This window comes from Phyllosticta citriasiana (genome assembly GCF_038021145.1).
Source record: "Phyllosticta citriasiana strain CBS 120426 chromosome Unknown IWZ02scaffold_9, whole genome shotgun sequence".
Lineage (NCBI taxonomy): Eukaryota > Fungi > Ascomycota > Dothideomycetes > Botryosphaeriales > Phyllostictaceae > Phyllosticta > Phyllosticta citriasiana.
This window is the reverse complement of record NW_027117286.1, coordinates 899,127-919,416: the sequence shown is the minus strand read 5'-3', so window position 1 is coordinate 919,416 and position 20,290 is coordinate 899,127. Positions and strand designations below refer to the sequence as shown.

Here is a 20,290-nt window from a genome sequence, read left to right as displayed (position 1 = left end):
GAGACCGGATATTGCGAGTGACGTTATGCGGCTCCGCAGACTGAAGTCGGGTGCAGGTGCCCTGGCTCCTGGCTCCAGTCCCGGCCATCCAAAGTCGCTCCGCCGAGACTGACTTCTCACCAACTTACGCTCCTTACGACCTGACCTGGACCTGGCTGGTTACGCATCCGGAGCTCTATCGCGTAGCCCCCAAAACCTTTGTGTCTGCCATGCGCCTCTTCCTCCTCCCCATCTCCACTAGGCGCGCCCTCATCTACTGTGAGCGCCCCAACGTCGCCACCCCCGGCCACAGCGTCTCGCTGCTCGACAAGGCCACAAACAAGGCAAATCAGACCTGGGCCGACTGGGAAAAGTTCCCCAGCGATGCTCCCTGGTACCGCGGTGGCTGGAAGCGCTCCCTCACCCTCCACGGCAACAAGGTCCTCCGCCGGATACCCTACCAAGAATGGGGCTTGAAGACAATACCGGCCCTCAGCGGTGGGCGCAGACAGGCCGAGCTCGACGGCACCGACAAGGTTGAAGTCACCTTTCCGGGACTCTTCCTCAAACAGGATCGCGTTTTCCCGCTGCTGAGACAGCTGGCCACCGAGAGACAATCGCTGCACCGAAAGCGCTTCTGGTGGAGCATAGTTGGCATGCCAATCTCTGCACCGTTTGCGCTGATTCCCATGTGCGTCTTCCAAATCCTCTTTTCAGGGCAAAGCTAACATCCGGCACAGAATACCCAACATTCCCTTTTTCTACCTTGTTTTCCGAGCCTACTCGCACTGGAAGGCCCTGTCCGGATCCAAGCACCTCGAATTCCTCCTGAAGCACAACCTGATAAAACCTACGCCCTCTACCGAGCTCGACGAGGCCTACGCGGCTGGCCTGATCCACTCGACGCGAGACGATTCGCGCAAGTCGCCCCCGCCGACTCGAGAGCACATGGAAGAAGTTGCAGAGATTGTCGAGCGCCAGACCAACAACGGCTCCGAAGACGTCATGGTTCTACAAAAGTGGAATGGCAAGCTTTTGGCGGAAAAGTTCCATTTGCCTGAGATGGAGGTCGAAATTGAGCGCGCGGTGGAGCAAGTCGAGAGCTCGATCAAAGCCAAGGAAGAGCTCAAGGAAGAAAAGGAGGAGATTGAAAACTCGACGTCCTACGGCAAAGACGAAATCACGAGCAAACACGAATCAAAAGACATCAAGAGGTAGAGAGCTGAATCAGGCGCTCGCTTGCAAGAGCAAAGGCGCATGGGGACATAAAAGTCACAGGTATGTATGATGTCATGTATCTGAACCTATCCATGTATATATGTACGAACTTAGACTATGAACGGCCCAGGTCGCGCACTTCTTGACTCTCAACTCCACCTAGTTTGCGGTGAAGCCGCCGTCTACAGGAATCGCTGTCCCGGTCATCCAGGTATTGTCGTCCGAGCCCAAGTACACAGCGAGCCGAGTAAAGTCACTTGGTTTTCCCAAGCCGCGGAACGGATGCTTCTTCGAAATTTGGGCTCGGGTTTCGTCGTTCTCGACGAAGAGCGGGTCCAGCATTCTCGTGTCAACGTCTGGACAATGTTAGCTTTGAAGACATGCAATGGAGGTGCTACTTGCATCCGGGACAAATTGCATTGACATGGACGCGATGCTCAGCCAGATCCAATGCGGCCGTCTTGGTAATCGCCCTGGAAAAAAAAAAAAAATCAGCCCAGGCACCAACGACGCTCCGCTGAGCAGTGGATAACTTACACCACGGCGTGCTTCGACGCGTTGTAACTGACTGCCAAACAATCAGCATCATCTCAAGTTCAATTCAGCTGGCCACCCACTCTGCAGGCTTGTGCCCGTCACTCCATAGATACTGGCAAGGTTCACAATCGACCCCCTATCACCGTTCTGCGACGGCTCCTGGTAAATCATCTGCTTGGCTGCGTGCTTGGTTCCCAGCACCACGCCGTTTGCGTTGATCTTCATCGTCGGCTCCCACATGCGTTCAAAATTGAGCTCCCAGACAGGACGCGGGTCGTTGCCCTCGGGCGCAACGCCTGCGTTGTTGACGAATCTGAAGTAGCATTTGATGTTAGCTCTGATCCGCGTCGGTCAATGCAGCTACCGAGAATGCAGAGACCAGTCCACGGTGGCAAAGCAGCAGTTCCCTCACGTGCAGAGACAAATCAGAAAGCAAAACTCACATATCAATCCTCCTCCCCAAACCAATCTCGTCGGCCCACGCGACGGCCCTTTCCACCAACGCTTCCACACTCTTCTCCACGCCAACATCCGTCTCCACAAACAGCGCATTTGCGCCCACCTTTGCAATCGTCTCGTGCGTGGGCAAAAGGTCGGCACTCCCCGCCGCCGCCACGTCGTCGAGGAGGTAGCGGTACTCAGCGTCCGCGCGCGGGTGCGGTGCAGGGGATACGTCGGCGCACACGACAGCGGCGCCCTCATAGGCGTAGGTCAGCGCGATGGCTCGGCCGATGCCGCGCGAGGAGCCGGTCACGACGGCAAGCTTGCCTGGCAGCAGTGGCCGCGGGTTTGGCCAGGGTTGCGTGGTCGTGGGAGGAGACATGTTGGCGGGAAGTCTGAGAGAGAGAGAGAGAGAGCAAGCTGAAGCTTTTGGTAGTTGGAAGAGAGTTTGTTCTAGGCGGGAGGAGAGACAGCGAAGCGGGGGATTTAGAAGTAATGTAGCAAGAAGAGCAGCGGAGAAGATGATGACGCGAGTGTGAAAGTGACGATCAGAGGGAGACCAGGGCTGGATGGAGCGCAGCACAGACAAGGAAGCCAGACAGCTCAGTACCTAGTCAGTGACCGCTCAGCAACAGCGAGAAGCTCGAAAAAACCAAAAGTCTATAGCAGATACCGCTCCCTGTACTCTAGAAGGTGGTCTCGAAAGGAGAACAAGCAAGCACTCTCTCCACCCACTACCACGATGTCTTGTATATCTCCTACGTCAAAAACCTACCTACACCACGCCTCTTTCAGCTTTAGACGCCGTGCCCCGACCCACCTGTTTCCGACTCCATTTCCCCACAATTTACCCTTTCCGGCCATCATCCCTATCCCTCGAGCCAAGCTGGGCGACGTGGTTGGCAGATGCTGCTGCTGCTGCTGCTGCTGCTGCTGCAACGGAACTACATCCGTGTGCTGCGTTGTCGGCTTCGGTTGAACCACCCCACCGCCCCGCCCCGCCCCGCACCACACCGCAGTCGCAATGCTGTGCAGCGCATTGCATGGCGGGGTTGTCTGACTGCTAACCGTGAGTGAGTGCAACTGGATTGATTGATTGATTGATTGCGTTGCTGCGTCACACTATCCAAGGTATTCAGACCACATGGCTGTGTTCGGCGCAAAGAGGGGGCTAGCTGTCTACATAGCCCAGGCTGCGCAGCATTGAAGGCAAAGAGGAAGAAGACTTCACGACAACAATCCGCCTCACCTGTTCAATCTGCATCCATGGTCCAGAGCCCAGAGCAGCAGCCCTTTCATCTCTCGCGCTGCATCGCATCGCATCGCGTCTTTCTCCCACCACGCGCACAAAAGTACAGACTTGACAAGTTAACCAATCTACCTACTAACCAACCAACCAACCAAACAACCAACCCAATCCGGCTCATCTCACCAGCTCGCTCGCCTCCAGGGAAACTTTGCTGAAGGCGGGGAGGGGAGAGCCAAGATGGTAAGGTAACTCAGCCTAGGAAACCAACCAGGACACGTCCCTGTCAGCTATGCATAACAACTCAACCGCCCGCCCGCCCGCCCAACCGTCCATCCGTCCATGCGTCCCGTCGTTCCCTTGTGGCGGTGATTCGATGGTCTCAAGAACGAACGAACGAACGAGCGAACGAATTGGGCTGACCATGCTGTTTATGCTCCTGCTCACTGATTCCGCGGCACTTGTGCGGTGAATGAGGTGGTGATGGGCGACCTTCCTTTTGCACTGTACCGTTGATGTTCGGCTAACCTGCCCGGTAGGACTGCATCTTTGCGTGGTTCCCTCCTCGTCTCAACGCTGCGCCCTGCTCCCAGCCCCTGTGACTAGGTAGCCAGCTCACCAGCCTCTCAGCTCGAAGAAAACCTAATCCGCATCGGACCCTTCTTATGCAAAGGCGTCGTGCTTGCCGAAAGTAGTTTGTGCAATGCGGCGGCGCACCGGCGGTGGAGGGTCTATCCGCTACGCGTCAAGATAGTTACCCACCTGTTTGACACATGATGGCAATGTCAAAGTTCGCTCTACTATTCATTCTGACAAGAGAAGTAGAGAAATACATAGATGGTGAACAGAGGAATTCTTTGCAGTAACAACAGAGCAGACACCGACATGTGTACCTGCTCGGCAAAACAACCGCACAAGCCCTGATGCAAAACATGCACGCATGTAAAACAACAAAACAACAAAACAACACAAAATAAAGACAGATAAAGAGATTATCCGTCGGTCAATTGCTTGTTACATGTCATCCTTGCCCAGCCCAGCCCAGCCCAACAAGCCAAAGCGAGGAGGGTGAGGAGGAGGGCAGTGCCGTGCAAACCTTCCTCCTCGCTCCACCAATCATCGTCAACACACGAACAGAATGGCTACGTACCTCTTTATATATCGAACACAAGTAAATGCCAATCCAACCAAGCATTACACAGAAAGAAAGAAAAAAAAATAACCATCCACACACACAGCAACACAGAAAAAAAAAAAAAAAAGAAAAAAAAACCCCCCGTTAAAGTTTACAGTGATGGACAAGGATGAACGGATGGATAGATCCCAACCACCGCGCCCCATCTAACCCAACCCAACCCAACCCAACCCAATCAATCCACCCACCCACCCATCCATCCATCCATCCATCCATCTAAGCCGCCGAGCAAAACCCAGCTCGAGCCCCAGCTGGTACCAGCCCCAGCCCCCTTTTGCTCCCTTCTCTCTGCGGAAGAAAGGCAGGCCAACGATATGCAAGAGCACCAATTACACCACCACCACCACCACCACCACCAAGACCACCACGACTCAAACACGCAAACATTTTACCTCATCTCCATCTCCCCAGTTGCTTGCTCTCGGCGATTAAACATTTGACGTTGTTGTAAAATGAATTTCCTTTCCTTTTCTTTAACAATCCAATAGCAGACAGAAACAATGTGAACGATGGCCATGACCATGATGATGACGTCGAGTGATTATGCAGTAACAACAAGACAGAAAGAAGAAAAGAAAAAGGGAGGCAACAAACAGCTGCATGACGGTGGTGCGTTGGCGTTGTTGTCTTTATGCTCTTCCGGCTAGTTCCTCCTACTGTAAAACTGGCGCGGAAGAAGAGGACGACAGATGGAGGGGAGGAGGGGAGGGATTCAAAAAGTTTATGAAGAACGCTAGATGAAAGACAAAAGATCAAGGTCCGATTCCACCCAATACCCAAAAGGAAAGCAGTGATTCCCTTTTCCCTTCAGTTTTTTTGCTTGTTCGTTTACCGCCGCTTCTTTGGCTTTCTTCTTCTTCCTCATTACAAATGCCCACTGAGAATCGCCTCGGTAGCGCCTGGAGTTCAACCGTTAGTACTGCAATGCATCGAGGCTTCTCGTCGAGTGTGTACTCACTTGAAATATATGCCCTCTTAGGATCCATGCTGACGCCAAACCTGTTCTCCAGCTCCATTTTGATGCTCTTCTTCGTAACCGTCATCAGATCTGCCGTGCGCAAAATGTCGCGAATCTCGGCCAGAATGGCGTCGTCGCTCGGCATATGCGCCATGTCTGCCATTTCCATGCCGCCGTCGCCGTATGGCGTGCCGTAGCCGCTGGGTGCGAGGCTGAGTCGCGAGCCGTAGCGCGGAATCTCCATGCCGCCGCCCATCCCTGACATGGGCCGCGATGGCGGGAAGCCGTACTCTGATCCGCCGCCTCCGCCTTGGTAGACGTTGAGGTGCGACTTGGTGCCGTAGCTGAAGCCAGAAATCTCGGAGCGGTCGTCGCGCTGAGTCTGCGCCTCCCAGAGCTCGACTTGGTACTCCTCCCACTTCTTCTTGGGAATCGAGGTGGGGTCGAATTTGCCCTCGTCCGAGACGACAATTTTCTGTCCCTTCTCGCCCTGGATGACACGCGTGTTACCCCAGGAGAAGTCGTCCATGTGCCAGAAGGCATACAATGGCAGACCGAGCGAGAAGATGGGCGTGGCACAAATGTAGATGATCATCCACCCAATCATTTCCCACTTGCGGCGAAGGATAAAGATGATACCCTGCAAACCGTAAATGGCTCCAAGAAGAATGAAAGTCATGATGGGGACGGTGTCGGGGTGCGTTGCCAGGAGCACAATCATGTAGACGAGGTAACCGACAATGACGGGCTGGACAATGGTGGAAATGAGATCGAGGAAGACGACGAAACGCATACTGAAACAACAGAATCCACAAAGCTGTTGCAGAGGGATGAGTTCAATCAAGTTGTGCACTGTCGAGTTGATCCAGCGACGACGTTGCGAGATGAAGACCTTGAAGTCGTCGGGAGCGATTGTCCATGCGTGCGCGCGGAAAATGTACTTGGTCTTGTACTGAGAGTGGTGCTTGAGGAGCAACGTGGTCAAGTATCTGTCTTCTCCGAGGTGGAGCAGGTTCTTCATGTGAAGCGTATCCACACGGTTGACAGCGTAATTGTCGACAACGTCCTTGCTCACGAAAAGGGGTTTTCCAGTCTCGGCAGCGCGGATGCGGTACATGGTGAAACAACCAGGCAAGCAAGTGACCGACCCAAACAAGGATTCGAAAGCCTTGGTCAGGTTGTGCGAGATGTAGTACTCGTACACCTGCATCATCGTGACAAACGACGACTTGGCGTTGGAAAGGGCAGTCTCCCCGCAAAGACCCAGTAGGCGCGTATCGTGCAGGAAGGCAGCTATGAACCGAGTCGCGGCGTCTGGTGCAACGACGGTATCGGCATCGATTTGCAGCAAGAACTCATAGAACGTTGGATTGACACCAATGATGTTCCGTATTTGGTGATGCAGTTCGAGTTCGAGGGGAGCCATGGGCAGGTTGTAGTGGACACGGTTCAGGAAGCGCATCAGAACCATCTGTGAGTCTCGCTTGCCACGGTTACCAGGCCTGCAACGAGTTAGCCAAGTAAATCAAAAGTCAAGAAAATGAATGCAATCGTACCTCGAAACCTCAGAAGGCTTGCCAACCTTGACGACAACGACAAAGGGCACAATGTGGCCTTGGACTTCGTAGAGACCAGAGTACACCTTGCCCATGTTGTGCTGCTTCATACCTTCACCCAAGCTTTCAAAGCTCAGTGGTTCGGGATCCACAGCCTCGGAGACACCCAAGATATCAAGTACAATTCTCGGAGTCGGCCTGTCGTTGCCCTGTCCAATAATCATACCGTCACAAATGATGAAGAGAAGCTTGCGCTTGTCGTCATACTTCATGCGTGCGGCAGAGTCAATGGCACGACGTAGCGATTCTTCATCTTCAGTGTAGACCGGGACCGTGCAGATGAGGAACTTGTCCAGGTTCTCTGGCATGTTCTTCTTGCCAAACTGCAGCGCAGCCAAGAATTTGAACAGGATGACAGAGACCAGCAGAATGGAAATGGCAAGCAGAAGCCATTTAGCAAACACGCACCGAGTCGAGTTACGGGTGTCGACATCACCTACGTAAAAGAGGTAATCCAGACAGCCTTGCATGTTCTCGCGCATGGTCTGGTTGTAGGATATCGATTGCCAGTGCTTGGTCACGTCTTGCCCGGCGCGAGTCTGGAAGAGCTGAACTGTTTGCGTGTCCATGAAATCGGAATCGATGCCCGTCTTGGTGCCGTTGTACCACCATGGGAAGTCTGGATCACGGCCGCCGACAATGTACGACGTAAAGTCGTAGACCTTATTGTGCAGAATGGCGATTGAGTTTTGTTTCTTGGCCAGTGTCTTGACATACTCGGGACTGTAACCGATGCGGCCCTTCATATAATTTGCCTTCATGTACGTCTGCTGCTCCCAGAACCAATCGGGTCGGCTGTCGTTTGTCGCCCACCGGAAATCGTGGTAGACGGCGTTCTTGTCCGTAGAACTGACCAAGGTGTCCGAGGACGAGTAGTTGTGGTTCTTGTAGTCCAGTTGAACAGCCGGGTTGATGGAGCCGTCTTTACCATTGCACAGAGCAGAGACTTGAACCGGGAAAAGATTTGTGGCGTCCTTGCCCGCGTACTTCTTCAGACTCTTGGTTGGGATAATGCTGGGGTAGTGTATTGGCATGAAGGCGTTCAGGTCATAGACGATACCACGAATGGCAACGTATGATCCTTTGCCATTCTTTCCGTTGAAGCTGGTGAGTTCCGATTCCGAGTAGACGTGCTGAGTTGGGCAAATGAGGTTGGGGAAACCAATCATGATGAAGATGACGCAGGCGCACATGAACCAGATGATGAAGTTGATGGCGACCTTCTCTCTCCATGCCATGCGCACGTCAGCGCGGGGCATCTTGCCGATTCTCTTGACTGCCCAGTCCGGCAGCCACCAGGTCAAAGCCCACACGAATCTCGTCCAACGTTTGCGGGTGCCGGATTCCTTGTGTGTCTCGACTTCTTCCATCTTGACCTCGTTGCCCTTTTCCTCCATCTGTTCTCGAGTCTCCAACCCGTGGAACAGATCCCCGTTCACAGCCGAATGCCCTGCTTCGGAACGAGCATCAAGCTCGCGGCTTCCAAAGTAGCTGGCCTTGTCATCGTGGTAGAGAGCACCAGGAGACGGGGTGCCCATGAGGTGGACCCGGGACTCGTTGCGGTGCGCGTCTCCGGGGGCAAGCAGGCCATTGTCGTCGTCGTAGTCCCCTCCAATGTACCGGCTGCCACCGCCAGTGTGCATTGTTTCGGACACGTCGGCTATTTCGAGCCAACATCTCTCGCTGAGGAAGACGCCGGTGGCGCCGACTCGGGCCTCATTCGATGGCCAACCCTTTTGATCCAAAATCATTTCGGCTCTCTCCCGCTCAGAAGCCACGACAACTGCCTCCTGCTCAGCCAGGCCAAGGAACTCGCCAAACGGCAGGAACAGGGTAAAGTCTGCATTCCGAAGACGTTGGCTGATTTCGGCGATGCCAAAAGTTTGGATTTGAGACCTCACACATTTGCTGTCGAATTGGTTGGCGATGCGGCGGTCGTTGGGCTTTATACAAAAGACGAAGTAGGGGTTGGTGTCTGATATCGCGAGAGACTTGGTGATGTTGTCGAGCGAGGCAAGGAATTGACCAGCAGCACCGGCTTGCTTGCCACTCGCCTTCCGTTTCGTCGTCTGCGACGCCTCGCTCATGGCATCATCGTCATCTTCCTGTGTCTTCGCCTTGACCGAGCCAAAGCGCGAGGGCCGCTGGCCTCTCTTGGCCATGCTAGGGGCACGCATTGGCTTGGAGCTGACGGACGCTTGCATGACCGCAGATCTTTCCTTGGGATGCACAACAGTGTTGAGCGCATCTTGCTGGAAGAGTTCGCGAACAAAGTCGCTCTTGGTGTTCCTGACAAGGTTGAGAAGGTCGCCAGAAATGATGTCACCGTTCTCTTCAAGCAGACCATCAACGGGATAGTCCACTTCGCCGGCATAGTGCTTGATCGTGAAGGAAGCAGTATTGTTGGGCGTTGCAAAGTTGCTGCCGGGCATCACAGTCGTCGAGCTGCCAACAATAATGGACTGGTTCTTGTTCTGGAAACGCTTTCGCAAACTCTCCAGAAATTGCAAATCCGTCTTGCCACGCTTCATCTGGTCGTCAAGGATGCTCAACAGACCCACGCCGGGCTTCAGTAGACCCTTGACTGCTTCCGAGTTGTCGAAGTAGCTAGTCTGGGGAATGCTGACTTCCTCGGTTGACAAAAACTCATCTTGCTTTTCAAAAAAGCTTTGAAGAGCGTAGTTGTACAGGCACTCAGAAGCAGAGTTGTTGAGGAGCTGGTCGAGCGTCGAACCGGTCGAGGAGACCTGGGAAAAGCCGGGGAAGTCAACAATGGAAACTGTATTGGAAACCGAGTCCTCCATTGCGCAAATTCTCTGGTTGATGGTCTCCATGACGTAGGCCACGAGCAAAGCATACAGGGTCCTGGCAAGCTCATCGGCATTCTGACGAGCTCCCTTGGGGTCGAGCATGACGGTCACGCGCTCCCGGTGGAGAGTCTTTGATTTGTAGCCCAAACTCTGCTCAAGATCCTCCATGCTGACACCCATGAAAGCAGCCACGATGGAAAGAGTCTCCTTGTTCTTGACAATGGTGACATTTTCGCCACCTTCGTGTGAGTAACCACCGCTGTCGTCGGCCGTGGGAGTGGTGGCTTTGCCCGTTGCAAATTCGAGCTGTCCAATGTGGAGGATGGCGGCGAGAATTTGGCAAATCTCGGCAATGTCGCTGCGGGGAAATTCAAGTTTCCTCAGGGCATTCTTGAATTGTTGGAAACCATCTTCGTCGTTGACGCCAACCTTGAGCTGGGTCGGGTGGCCGAGATAGCGCCATCTCTTGGTGCCTCCCGTGAGCCTACGTCCGTCGGGCCCGTGGCCTCCATCAAGGCCGAGATGTTGCTTCTCGGCCGCACTTGTGCCCGCGAGCAGATAGTACAAAACGTGGAAGCTGCGCTCGCCGGTGGGTACCGAAGCGATTCTGCTGCGTTCCAGCCTATGGTCCAGAATTTTACCTCCGATTAGGGTCGGATGAGTCGAGGTCGCCGTGTCGTATTGGAGCTCAAGGAAAAGACCGGCTTTGGAAGCGATGGCGGTGGTCAGGGATTTTGTGCTCGTCAGCGTGTCAAAAACAAACGACGCATACGAGACTTTGGAAGATAGGGGCGTCGACGAGAATGCGAGCATCGACGAAAGCAAATGACATCGGAGTGTTGTCTTGCCAGATCCAGATTCACCACTAGGGAGCAAGTTGTTAGCCGGTGGACAAGCAGATCTCCCCCACAGAGCATTGCTTACAGAAAGACGACGGCCTGGTTCTCACTGCGGTGACCCAGCCTCGTCCAAGCCCTCTTGGCGAGGTCCTGGGTGGCGCCCATTGCGCTCCCCTCGACGCCTCCATTTGGACCTCTCGCCGACGAGGTGAAGGTGTTGAGCGACACTATTCCGTGGGAGGAAAGCTGGGCGGTGGCATAGTGGGCGTGAAAGCGGCTCGCGAGATGGGCGGTGATGTGGGTATCTGACTGCAAGTGGCCGGGCAAAGATGGTAGCGAAGCCTGAGTGTGCTGGGCCTGCGAGTTGCCCATGGAGTGGAGGGCCATGATTGCGGCCTGGTCCCAATGGCGGGACTGGTGTGTGGAGAAGTCTGATGGGAAGACGGACCGGTGTCGAGTGGTGTTGACGAGTTGTGAAGGGGGAGCAGAGGACGGAGGCGAGCACGTGGGAAGGGCGCGGTGTTTAGGAATGCAGGTCGGCGGCGGCGGCGGCGGCGGCGGCGTCGTCGCGGACGGGGGAGAGTTTGGTGTGAGGTGGAGGTTCAGCGAACGTCGTTAGGGTGTAAACGAGCGAAGGAGGGAGGGAGGTCAGGCTGCGGCGGTAGGAAGCGGGAGGATTGAAGGAAGGAAGGAAGGGGAGGGGGGGGGGGGGGGGGGGGGAGGAAGTGGTGGGAAGAGAAGAAGAGGCAGCGGGCTTGGTGTTGAGCATCGGGCGTCCAAACCGAAGGTAGCAAGCACCTAGGCTGCGAAGGGCGAGACGCGGGCTGGTGCCGGTGTGGTGGTGGCGCCCGGGCCCAATGCCAACCTGCTGTAATGCGCTAAGGGAAAGGCGACGGGGAGACAGGACAGGCCACCCCCTACCCGTACGGTACAGCAGCCAGACGGCGGCTAAGAATAGCGCCCATCACGAACTGACGCGGCGTCCCGAATAGGAACGACGACTGAAGACGGACACAGACGGCACGCATGCTGCAATGCCCGTTTGCCACACGGCACGAACGGGGCGAGCGGCGGTGAATGTAGGCCGTCGACTGCAACCGAAGCATCAGGAGAAGACGAAGACGAAGACGAAGAACCTCCTGTCTGTCTGCCTCTGCCCGCCCCGGCACCCAGCCTCAGGCCCAGGGAGGTGGCAGCTGTCAACATGACCCTGCCAGCCACGCACTCGTACGAATTCGTCGCGAATTGTTTCAAGAATTTCAAGAGGTCTGGCTAGTAAAGCGATAGCAGGGTGCAGGTGTAGGGAGCGTGGATTGGCGCTGCGGTGGCACTGCACTGCACCACTGGCGCGAGCATCATTGCCAATTGCCAATTGCCTGCGGGACAGGCCGCGACGTATGGTGCAGATCGCAGCACGGCGTCACAGAGTCGAGTCCGGGGAATCCAAACCTGGATGATAGAGTTATTTGAACGGCCCCAGCCGCTTGCGAGCACCCAGTCCCAGCAGCTTTTCTCTCTCTCTCTCTCTCTGTCTCTCTCTCTCTCTCACTCTCTCTCTCTCTCTCACTCTCTCTCTCTCTTTTCAAACTAGCCAGCGGGAGGCGGCAGCGGGTTTCGCATAAAGGCGTGTCTGCCCGCCCCGCGCATGCCCGTGTTTTGGCCCTAAGGCACGCTAAATTTAGTCGGACGACAACAGGGGGGTAAGGTACGTACCGGTAGGCTCAGGCTTCGCTCTGCTCTCCACCGCACTCTCGACCGACTGACTCTCGAACATCGTCAGGCCCGCCGCCTGTCTTTGCTACCCTAGTTTCCTGGCACTGCCCGTCAACCCGTCGACGCCCAGCCCAGAGCCTCTCTTAGCCCTTCTCTCATTCTCTTTCCTTTCCACCCTGCCCTGTCTACCTACCCTATCTTACTCTACCTGCTCTTTCTCCTCTCAACACCACCTTCGTTTTTGCACATCTCTTCGCCTCTTTCGTTGCCTGACCCAGCCTCCCCCTCGCGCTGCCGCTGATCACCCGCTTCGCCGCCATCTCAATCACCCAACACCACCACCACCACCACCACCATCCATGAGCCTCCCTCTCACGCAGCCGCCAACTTTGTAACATCCCTCGACTGCGACTCTCGAATCCGACGCTGGTCTTCGTCTCGGACCCCGAGCCAGAGCGAGCCATCATGGCTTCCAATTTCAATAATCGCTTCTCCACCTACTCGAACCTTTCCAACAACACACCTCGCCCAGGTCACAGCCCCGCTGCCCAGCAGGTTTCGACGAGCACCCTGCTCAACGCTTTGCACACGGCCTACCAATCGCGGGAACCATATTACCTCGAGTCGAGCACAAGCACCGTCGTCAATACCTGGGTCACTGCTGGAGAGATTGGCCCCGACGGTCGCTATGGCGGAACCGTAGATTTGGAACTTGGCCGAAAGGCCTGGGAGCATGCGCGTCGGAGAGCTGAGGACGGCTGCATTGTTTTAGGGTATGTCGTCTCACCCCTTCTCCCTGTTTCGTTGTTTACCACATTTTCGCTACCACACTTTGATTTCGGACCCTGGCTAACTCCGCCGCCACAGCTCACTGCACGAATCTACTCCGTCTCTGTTTGCACCCTTCGTTTCCGTTCTCCCTTTGTCAGTCCCGTCGTCATTCTACACTGCATTGAGCGTGGTACGCGCCTTCACCCACTGCGTCACCCCGCAAAACCCCTCTTTGCCTCGCTACTCGGCTCTCGGCGCCACCTTCAACCTGAACCTCGAAGGGACTTTAACAGCTGCTTCATTGGCACTCTCGACCTCGGGCATTGACACCAAGAGGGGTCTCCTTGACGTTCCCTCCGAAGCTGGCCACAGAGCCTTTGATGTGTTTTACTACCTCAACGCCCCTTCGGCCACGCGTAGAGAAAAGGAAACGCTCGAGTTGAAGCCTCTCTCCGACTATGCCATCCTCAACAAATCTGGGACATACTTTCCGCCAAGCTATCTCCCCACCGCCGACGATGCCGCAGCTGCCGAGGACTGGCGTGAAAACCTCAAGCAACTCGGCATCAAGGGGACGTCCATGCGTTTCCTCATGTCGGCCCTTGTTGCCATCTTGAAGCTTGGTGATAGTCTCGGGTTCCTCGTTGACGAGGAGGTCCTCGACCAGGCAACCGTCGACTTTGGCAACCTCCTGGACATTAATCCCGAAGTCGTCAGGACCAAGTTCGACACCGTGGAGCGCGAAGTCATGCTGGCTGGATTGTATGAGGCGATTGTGGACTGGGTCATTTCCAAGGCCAACGAAACCATCCGCAACGAGATTCGTGGCCATCTTCCTGGCTCGTCAAATGGCAGCGACGCTGATGGAGCTTTTACGCCACAGACTGGCGAAGACGATGGGGACTGTGTCAGCATCACAGTCATGGAAATCTCCAATGAAGCTCTTGGAAAAGCCGTTGCCATGCGCACCGTTTTCGACGACAACGAGGGCATCAATGCCGAGATGAAGGAGGACGGCGTCGTCTTCGACCCAGCAGGTTCTTCGGTGATTCGGGAGACGAAGGCTGCTGTTGCCGAGTGTGAAGCAGACCTCGGTATCACGACCGGCCCAGCTGCCCGCGAAGTCGAGCAAGAGAGAGAACGCCGCGAAGTTCTTCTAGAAAAGATTTCGCTCGAATCGGAGCCCGCGAGTTTTCTCAGGGAGTTGCTGATGCCCATTGACGGCCAAGGTGTAGTCTTGGGCAAGCACGGCAGGTTTGACTTGTCGACAGTCATCAACAGCAGCAGGGCGTGGTTCCACCTGGATCTGCACCCGACAGACGAAAGCCCTGCATCCCTGGCCAACACCACCTCAACTGGTGGTTGGTCCGCTGCATCGGTCTCCCGTCAGCTTCGCGCATGGCGCTTGCCCGAGTGGGCAAACCGCCGCAACCGCCTCCTCGACTTTACTGCCGACTTTGAATACGACGAGTTTTGCCAGAGATACGCTCCCCTGGGTTGTTTCGAAGGCCGAGAGGGCGTCGAGAGCTGGCTCCTCGAACGTGGCTGGAGCAACGGCGAGGTCGTTTGTGGCAAAGAGCGGGTCTGGATGCGCGAGTCTGCCTGGTGGGAAGCTGAGAGCATGCGCGACATGAAGGCCAACGACATGCTTGCCGGCGTGCCTCCTTCCATTGGAATGGAGACTGGCTACTCTGTGCAAAGCCCTGGGCTTGGAAGCGGGTTCTTTGGCCCTCAGTTTGGCGATCAGGTCACGCTTCAAGGTAGCCGGGATAATTTGGCAGCTCAACCGTCACCCAACGTTGAAACCCACAGCGTTATGGGCGGAAAGTCTCTTGCTCCAACGACCAACACGACGCACCAGAAGCTGAGCGGTGGTGACTATGGTCTTGGATACAAGGGAGACGACAAGCATGGCGTCACTTACTACGGCGACGAAGAGCTGGGTGATACCAAGGTCGTCACTGAGCAACCCATGACTGCTTCGCGCAAGTATTGGGTCTGGTTCGTCTGGGCCATGACGTGGTGGATTCCCTCGTTCCTCCTCAAGTTCATCGGTCGCATGAAGCGTCCCGATGTCCGCATGGCGTGGCGAGAAAAGTTCACGCTCATGATCATCATATTTTTCTTCAACGTCGTCGTCGTCTTTTACATCATCGAATTTGGCAAGCTGCTCTGTCCCAACTACGACAAAGCCTGGAGCACCAAGGAAGTCAGCTATCACCAAGGAAAGGCCGACTTCTGGGTCAGCCACCACGGTAAAGTTTACGACATTACCAAGTTTTGGAGAGTCCAACACTCGGACCGCACCGGTTACGATGTGACCACCAGCAACATGGAGCCCTTGATGGGTCTCAATCTTGACGCCTACATCATTCCGCCCATTGCTCTGGCGTGTCCCAACTTGAAAATCAACGACACCATTGGTCCGCTTCAGTTCAACGACACCGCGGCCACGCAGGCAAGCCCGCAGGCAACTCACGTGTCGGGCCCGCGCAACCAGCCCGACCCGTCGACCGCCCTTCACAAGGAGGACTGGTATACGACGAAATTTCTTCCCAAGATGAAGGAGTACTACAAGGGTGACCTTGTCTACACGAAATCGAAGATCAAGAGTGAGGGCACAAACAAACAGCGCTTCTGGTCCATCATCGACGACAGGATTTACGACTTGACCAATTACTTCCACACGCAGGACACGTTCGATGGCGACTCTACGTATCAGTACCTCAACAGCAAAGTTGAGAATTTGTTCAAAAACAATGCCGGCGGCGACATCACCTCGGATTGGAAAGCCCTAGACGAAAACATCCAGCTTCCCAACCTACAGTGTATCCAAAACATGTTTTACGTCGGCAAGACGGATTTCCGCAAAACACCCAGATGTCAAGTCAACAACTACATCTTGCTGGCATTCACCATCATTCTCTGCGCCGTCATCTTGATCAAATTCCTGGCGGCGTTGCAGCTGGGATCCAAGCGACGGCCAGCAGCCCAGGACAAGTTCGTCATCTGTCAAGTCCCTGCTTATACCGAAGGCGAGGATCAACTCCGCAAAGGTCTGGATTCGCTCACTGCCTTGTCATACGACAACAAGCGCAAGCTCATTTGCGTCATTTGCGATGGCATGATTGTCGGTGGTGGCAATGACCGGCCAACCCCCAAGATTGTCCTCGACATTCTCGGTGTTGATCCCAAGGTCGATCCTCCTGCCCTTCCGTTCAAGTCTGTTGGCCGAGGACAGGAACAGCTCAATTACGGCAAAGTCTATTCCGGACTCTACGAGTACGAAGGCAACGTCGTACCGTACATCGTCGTCGTCAAGGTTGGCAAAGAGTCTGAACAGTCAAAGTCGAAGCCAGGCAACCGCGGCAAGCGTGATTCTCAGATTCTGCTCATGAGCTTCCTCAACCGTGTCCACCACCGCGCTCCAATGTCCCCGCTGGAACTCGAAATGTTCCACCAAATCAACAACGTCATCGGTGTGGATCCCGAGCTTTACGAATATGTTCTCATGGTCGACGCCGATACCATGGTCAAGGAAGATTCCCTCAACCGCCTGGTTGCCAGCTGCGCCAACGACGCCAAGATTGCCGGCATCTGCGGTGAAACGAGTCTAGAAAACGAGGAACACTCCTGGTGGACAATGATCCAAGTCTACGAGTACTACATTTCTCACCACTTGGCCAAGGCCTTCGAAAGTTTGTTCGGCAGTGTCACCTGCCTTCCGGGATGGTATGTCCGCGCACCCAACGAGATGACTCCGTGCTAACCTGGCTAGTTTCTGCATGTATCGTCTGCGTACGGCTGACAAGGGCAAGCCCTTGATTATCTCGGACAAGGTCATCAACGATTACAGCGACTGCGACGTCGACACCCTGCACAAGAAGAATCTCCTGTCCCTCGGTGAGGATCGTTACCTGACTACGCTCATGACCAAGCACTTCCCCGCCATGTCGTACAAGTTCGTTCCAGATGCGTACGCCCAAACAGCAGCCCCCGATACTTTCAGCATCCTGCTTTCCCAGAGACGTCGTTGGATCAACTCGACCATTCACAACCTTGCCGAGCTGGTGTGGCTCAAGGATCTCTGTGGTTTCTGCTGCTTCTCCATGCGTTTCGTCGTCTTCATTGATCTCTTTGGAACCATTATTCTGCCGGCTACCTGCGCATATTTGGCATATCTCATCTACAAGGTTGCCAGTCACAGCGGCCAGTTCCCCTTGATTTCCATCATCATGATTGCGGCCGTGTACGGTCTTCAGGCCATCATCTTCATCATCAAGAGACAGTGGCAACACGTGGGCTGGATGATCATCTACATCATGGCCTATCCCATCTACTCGTTTGTTCTGCCCGTTTATTCTTTCTGGAAGCAGGACGACTTTTCTTGGGGAAACACTCGCGTTGTCATTGGAGAAAAGGGCAACAAGCAGATTGTCGCCGTAGACGACACTACGGGCTTTGACCCGCAGAGCATTCCGCTCCAGCGCTGGGACGACTATGCCATGGCGAACAACCTCCCCGGCCGCCGCGGTCTTGCTCCTGGCGAAAAGGGCCTCAACCAGTACGAGGATGAGGCCTACGAGATGAACGACATGGCCTCTGTCTACAGCTCCGTCAAGCCTGCCTCGACGGTCCTCTCCAACTTCCAGCATGGTGGACCGATGCATATGCCGCCACAATCGCCAGGCCCGTATGCCGGCATGGGTGCACACCGGCAAAGCGCCTACAGCAACTTTTCGCGCTACACGGACAACCCGCAGTTTGACCACTCGCGCAACATGTCAATGGGCAACCGCTCAAACTCGCCCTACGGCGGTGGGGCGCATCAGACGCGCCAGTCCATGGCCTCGCTTGGTGGTGGACACGCGTATCAGCAGTCCTCGGACAACCTGCTCGCAACACCAGGCCGAGGCACGCCCGCCTTTGGCGCCAACCCGCGCCAGCGGTCACCACTATCCAACCAGTCGCGACCTCTTTCGACTGGCCTGGATTTCCAGCGCGGTAACTTGAGCGGCCCCAGCGATGCCCAGATAGTAGCTGCCATCAAGGATTGCCTGCGCGAGGTCGACCTCGACAACGTCACGAAGAAGCAGCTCAAGGCGCTGACGGAGCAGCGGCTGCAGACGCAGCTGAGCGGGGAGCGCAGAGTGTTTGTGGATCAAATGATTGACCACGAGCTGGCCAACATGTAGACTGTGTTGACGTCTTCATCTGGCTCTGAATTCGTCTCAGAAAGCCAAGTTCTCGTGGCCGAAAGCAACTTCTCGGCCTTGGGCTCCAGTCCGGGTTGCTCAAATGAGGACTTTACTTTTCCGTTGGATCGTGATTGCTTTGAACGAAAGCCGCGGCCCTGGCCAGCGTTGTAATGTTGTTTTGTCTTTATTTTGTTTTCTTGGGCAATGGCGAATTGTATATTTCTCTATTCTTGTTCATCGTGTTTTCGTGCTGCGTTTCTGGCTGAGCATACAATGGGAAGCGATGGAAGGCAGGCAGGCAGGCGAAGCAAGGGTCGTCCATCGGACACGGGCAAGCGGGAAAGCGTTTGGCAAGAGAAAGAGGGAGGAGGCGACGGAAAAATGGGCAGTCGGCAGCGACGCACAGTGGTTTTGCGTTCGCGACGTCTTTAGCCCTCCCCTAATCTTTTTGTTTTTTGCTTTCCACACTCTGCGAATCATCATATCCTTCTCCATCTTCATCTTCCTTGATTCTGTTTTTCATGATTTTTTTCGTCGCGGAGGCGACTTAGCTACTCCTTTCCCTCCTCTCTCTCTCTCTCTCTCTCTCTCTCTTTTCAAGAAATCAAGGCAGACAGGCAGATGGGCGGAATGATTGGATTTGATTCATCAATTTATCCTCCTGGTCTTTGCGGTGTTGCTAATGGTGCTGACATTTCTACTGCTGTTGCTCAACGTGTAGAGCATAAACGCGAGTAATATTGGTGCTTTTTCTCCTCTTCTCAGCCCTGTCCTTCCTACCTCATCACTGCCTGCCCACCTTTCTCCTTCCTTCCTTCCTTCCTTCCTACCTTCCTCCGTCGGCACTAATCTTTTCTATCCCCTTCTCTGCATAATACACACGCCTCACCCTTTGCTGGGTTGGCTTCGCAGGCGTCAACGGCTTTAATCTCTCGTCCAATCGGCCGCATGCATGCATGCATGCATGCATGCATGTTTTTGGCGTAGCACTGGGGATGAATAGCGCGGCAAACAAACGTCGTTGGCAGAGCAATCGGTCATACCGTGTACCCACCTACGCAGATAGAGGGCGGTGGATGTAAATACACATATGAATTGTTGGTCTTCTTCCTCATGCTCTGTCTGTCGCTACTCGTCTCGACTTACTCCTCCCACCACGAACATACCCACCTGCCTACCTATCTACCTAACTAACTAAGTAACTGACTAATTAACTAAACTAATCAACTAACTAACTAACTAACGGCAGTCAGACGGCCGGACGGAGAGGGCGGGAATAGCGGGAGCGAGCGAACAAGCTCGTAAGGTTAAAAGGTTATCTGTCTTGCGGCTGCCGGACAAACGGACGGGTAAGGTGGGTGATGCTGGCGGGGAAGGAAGAAGGTTTGGACTTGGGCTAGGGTTGGGCGGGAGGAAGGAGGAGGGCAGAAGGATGTGGGATTGGCCATCTAGACTGGATTGGGGTGGGGGGCATTTTTGAGAGGACTACTTAGACGTTTGGAGGAGTGGTGGAGTGAGGAGAAAATGGTGAGGTGTTTTGAGTCCTCTTTTTTTTTTTTTTTTTTTGTTGTTGTTTACCTTGAGTCCTATTGTCCAGTGTAGGGTTGCTAGATGATGGGACTGGAGAGGCAAATCTTGGGATCAGAGAGTATGGTGATGGTGCAGTGCGGGAGAAATTTCCCCGCCGTTTCCCGTTTGTCTGTTCGTTCGTTGAATGCGCGCGGTGATTGTTCTGTCTCTTCTCTTCTAGCACAGGAAGTGAAAGCAAG

The 20,290-nt window shown here is 54.8% G+C and overlaps 4 protein-coding genes across 4 annotated transcripts; 2 read left to right on the top strand and 2 right to left on the bottom strand.

Moving 5' to 3' along the window:
• On the top strand, positions 1 to 1,334 carry IWZ02DRAFT_314588 (mitochondrial K+-H+ exchange-related-domain-containing protein). The gene is made up of 3 exons (XM_066764113.1): positions 1 to 670; positions 720 to 1,257; positions 1,328 to 1,334. Exons 1-2 carry the CDS (start codon positions 210 to 212, stop codon positions 1,195 to 1,197), a joined length of 939 nt encoding a protein of 312 aa, XP_066621272.1. The 5' UTR covers positions 1 to 209; the 3' UTR covers positions 1,198 to 1,257; positions 1,328 to 1,334.
• Positions 1,335 to 1,356: 22 nt separating this feature from the next.
• Positions 1,357 to 2,557, bottom strand: IWZ02DRAFT_492037 (putative short chain type dehydrogenase; the record flags this gene model as incomplete). Its single annotated transcript, XM_066769809.1, has 5 exons — positions 1,357 to 1,553; positions 1,609 to 1,670; positions 1,735 to 1,765; positions 1,815 to 2,047; positions 2,178 to 2,557. The coding sequence occupies 5 exons, from the start codon at positions 2,555 to 2,557 to the stop codon at positions 1,357 to 1,359; spliced, it is 903 nt and encodes a 300-aa protein (XP_066621271.1).
• A 2,811-nt stretch (positions 2,558 to 5,368) lies between these two features.
• Positions 5,369 to 11,226, bottom strand: IWZ02DRAFT_380781 (chitin synthase ChsE; the record flags this gene model as incomplete). Its single annotated transcript, XM_066765127.1, has 3 exons — positions 5,369 to 7,076; positions 7,131 to 10,865; positions 10,925 to 11,226. 3 exons carry the CDS (start codon positions 11,224 to 11,226, stop codon positions 5,369 to 5,371), a joined length of 5,745 nt encoding a protein of 1,914 aa, XP_066621270.1.
• A 2,551-nt stretch (positions 11,227 to 13,777) lies between these two features.
• On the top strand, positions 13,778 to 18,622 carry IWZ02DRAFT_314446 (chitin synthase-domain-containing protein). Its single transcript, XM_066764111.1, has 2 exons — positions 13,778 to 17,055; positions 17,102 to 18,622. The coding sequence occupies exons 1-2, from the start codon at positions 13,904 to 13,906 to the stop codon at positions 18,516 to 18,518; spliced, it is 4,569 nt and encodes a 1,522-aa protein (XP_066621269.1). The 5' UTR covers positions 13,778 to 13,903; the 3' UTR covers positions 18,519 to 18,622.
• The last annotated feature ends 1,668 nt before the right edge of the window (positions 18,623 to 20,290 follow it).

Coding starts and splice junctions, on each gene's coding strand:
- IWZ02DRAFT_314446 (XM_066764111.1), top strand. CDS start 13,904: ATGCGTTTCCTCATGTCGGCCCTTGTTGCCATCTTGAAGCTTGGTGAT. Junction 17,056..17,101: donor GTCACCTGCCTTCCGGGATG/GTATGTCCGCGC, acceptor TAACCTGGCTAG/TTTCTGCATGTATCGTCTGC.
- IWZ02DRAFT_314588 (XM_066764113.1), top strand. CDS start 210: ATGCGCCTCTTCCTCCTCCCCATCTCCACTAGGCGCGCCCTCATCTAC. Junction 671..719: donor CCGTTTGCGCTGATTCCCAT/GTGCGTCTTCCA, acceptor CATCCGGCACAG/AATACCCAACATTCCCTTTT.